The sequence below is a fragment of the Ruditapes philippinarum genome, unplaced genomic scaffold (assembly GCF_026571515.1).
Source record: "Ruditapes philippinarum isolate M1 unplaced genomic scaffold, ASM2657151v2 ctg1591_1_1_1_1, whole genome shotgun sequence".
Lineage (NCBI taxonomy): Eukaryota > Metazoa > Mollusca > Bivalvia > Venerida > Veneridae > Ruditapes > Ruditapes philippinarum.
This window is the reverse complement of record NW_026853943.1, coordinates 84,859-87,319: the sequence shown is the minus strand read 5'-3', so window position 1 is coordinate 87,319 and position 2,461 is coordinate 84,859. Positions and strand designations below refer to the sequence as shown.

The following is a 2,461-nucleotide window of genomic DNA, read 5'->3' as shown; positions in this document are numbered from 1 at the left end:
ACGTACTTAATATCAAAATATATCAATGAAAGAAACAAAAATAAACTACAGTTTGTAAAATAAAGTACATTTTGATAGAAAATCATAACTATATTAAAAGGGACAGGCACATGGAATATAACAAAACAAATGAAAAGTAAGGAAATGTTTTATGCAGTAAACATTAATATGAATATAAAAGTGATACCGTACTTTTTGTACTAAGAAGTGAGGAATGATCTGTAATGTTTTCTTGCATTCTAAATCTATAGTAAATAATATTGTATACAGGTTGGACTATTATGACGTTGATCATATGCCTAAAGATTTTCTAGCTTACATCAATCGAATGATAAATACGTCAATATAATTATTTGTTAGTACATCTTTTCGTCGAATATGTCATATTCAGAATAATTATCCCAGTGTTTTTAATTATTATATATATAATAAGTATTAACGGTACGCTGTGTAAATCTATATTCAAGCAAATTGTAATTGGTTGAGTTCGATTGGGCAATCAGACCAAACTTGTAGAACAATGTTCAAAATATAATTATATGTTTATTATTGGATGAATTCAATTTTAAAAATAAATTAATGAAATATCTAAATAAAAGTTTTACAGCAGCATCTATTTGTAGTCATTTAATAAAATAAACACACGTACAAGTATCATTCTATAAAAAATAACAGTGTTACAATCCTCATTACACGAACCACGGTTTTAATTAAATCCGTCCGGGTAAACGTCATTCTTTATTGACTTTTACATATTTCACTTATTTCACGAGCTATTTTCTTTTTATCGTTACGCTAATTAGTAAGAATACAGCTATCGTCTGTCGCCCTTACCCTTTTAATCTCAACATTTATTTCATTTGATGTCCTCGGTAGGGACATAGAAATCTGAGAATTGATTATACAGCTCTATTTGATTTGTTTATCAGTCATGCTTATTTTCATTCTACTAACATTTTGTTCTAAAAATTGGGTAAAACGTTCGTCATATTTAAAATAATGTAAACCCTTAAAAATCCCCGTTCACAAAAAGAAATATGATAAGATGAATTACCACTACTTTCTTTGAGTGGCCAAATGATTAGATATGATGTCAATTTCAATCTTGTTTTCGTCTTCAAGTAAAATAACCATTGTAGTTTTAAAACGTGTATTAGTTGAAACAAAAAGCGCAAAGGATACACGTTTTAAAGAAAGTGCTACTTAAAAAATGGAATTCATTGTGTTAATGGTTTTAGTATCTTTGCCTGTTGCGCAATGTTTTTGCAGTGATTACACAGATTGCCGTTCGTGCGCAAGTTCAAGTACCTTCTTTGTACACTGTAGATGGTGTCAAATGACCAATACCTGCCATACACCAGGGTCATTTTACAATAATTGCAAAAATTGCAAAGACAGTAGGATATCGACCCTATGCAACGTTGTAGATTCGTTGAAATGTGACAGAAGCTACCAAAATGGGTCAAAGAGTGGATTGTTTGAACCGTATGAAGCGTCAAATGCTACATTTTATTCTGCTCTGGCTTACACAGACGAACCTGTTGAATGTGCAAATAGAATAAAGGAATTTGGACATATCAAAATTGTTGAAATTATTGGACGAAAATGTAATTATCTCTTTAAATACAAGGAGTGTTATGCAATAACAGCGGTTTCCCATTCAATGAAGAAAATCATTCTGGCTTATCGTGGAACAACAAGTCCAAAACAGCTTATTGAAGAATTTACCACAGTACTTGGAAAATTCAAAGTTTCCACTAAAGTTGGAGGGAAAATACAAGTGTATTTCAGTAATGCAAATGATCAGATATATCCATGCGCAAAGGCGAGTTTAAAAGATCTAGTCAATAAGTATCCATCATATAGAGTAATTATAACTGGACATTCGCTTGGTGGGGCTGTGGCGTCCATAGCCGCGGCTCAACTTGTATTTGATAACGTCATTAATAATAAAACCACTACGCTCTACACATTCGGTATGCCAAGACCTGGTGACCGCAAATATGCCATGAACCACGATAAATATCTTTCAAAAAGCTGGCGAATAGTACATTATAGAGATATTGTTGCAATGCTACCTACAATGACAGTACTTCCTAGCAGTCCATATCATCACCAGCGCGAGATTTTCTACGGGGCGGATATGAGCATGTTTAGTGATTACATTGAATGTTTTGAGTATGAGGATGAAGAATGCCGTATAGCCCCATCAAAGAAATCGATTGAATATCACAGAACGTACTATGGAATTAAAGTAGGGTCACTCTGTGATGAAAATATGAATAGACGTAAAAGGTCCGATGATGTATCAAGCATGAGTCACCTATTTAACTATGCTACTTGCAGAAGAATACGTGTTGCCGACATGGTAACAAGCGGTAGTAACGCATTTGTTTATGGTGTAACAAATTTGGTCTCTACTTTGCTGTGTTTAACATCAATACTGTACATCTTAGAATAA

General features: G+C 32.8%; 1 protein-coding gene across 1 annotated transcript; it reads left to right on the top strand.

The window, feature by feature from the left end:
• Positions 1–1,336: 1,336 nt before the first annotated feature.
• Positions 1,337–2,461, top strand: LOC132738460 (lipase ZK262.3-like). The gene has a single exon (XM_060725963.1). The coding sequence runs from the start codon at positions 1,337–1,339 to the stop codon at positions 2,459–2,461; it is 1,125 nt and encodes a 374-aa protein (XP_060581946.1).

Bases quoted from the DNA above. Each gene is read 5' to 3' on its own strand.
- LOC132738460 (XM_060725963.1), top strand. From the start codon at position 1,337: ATGACCAATACCTGCCATACACCAGGGTCATTTTACAATAATTGCAAA.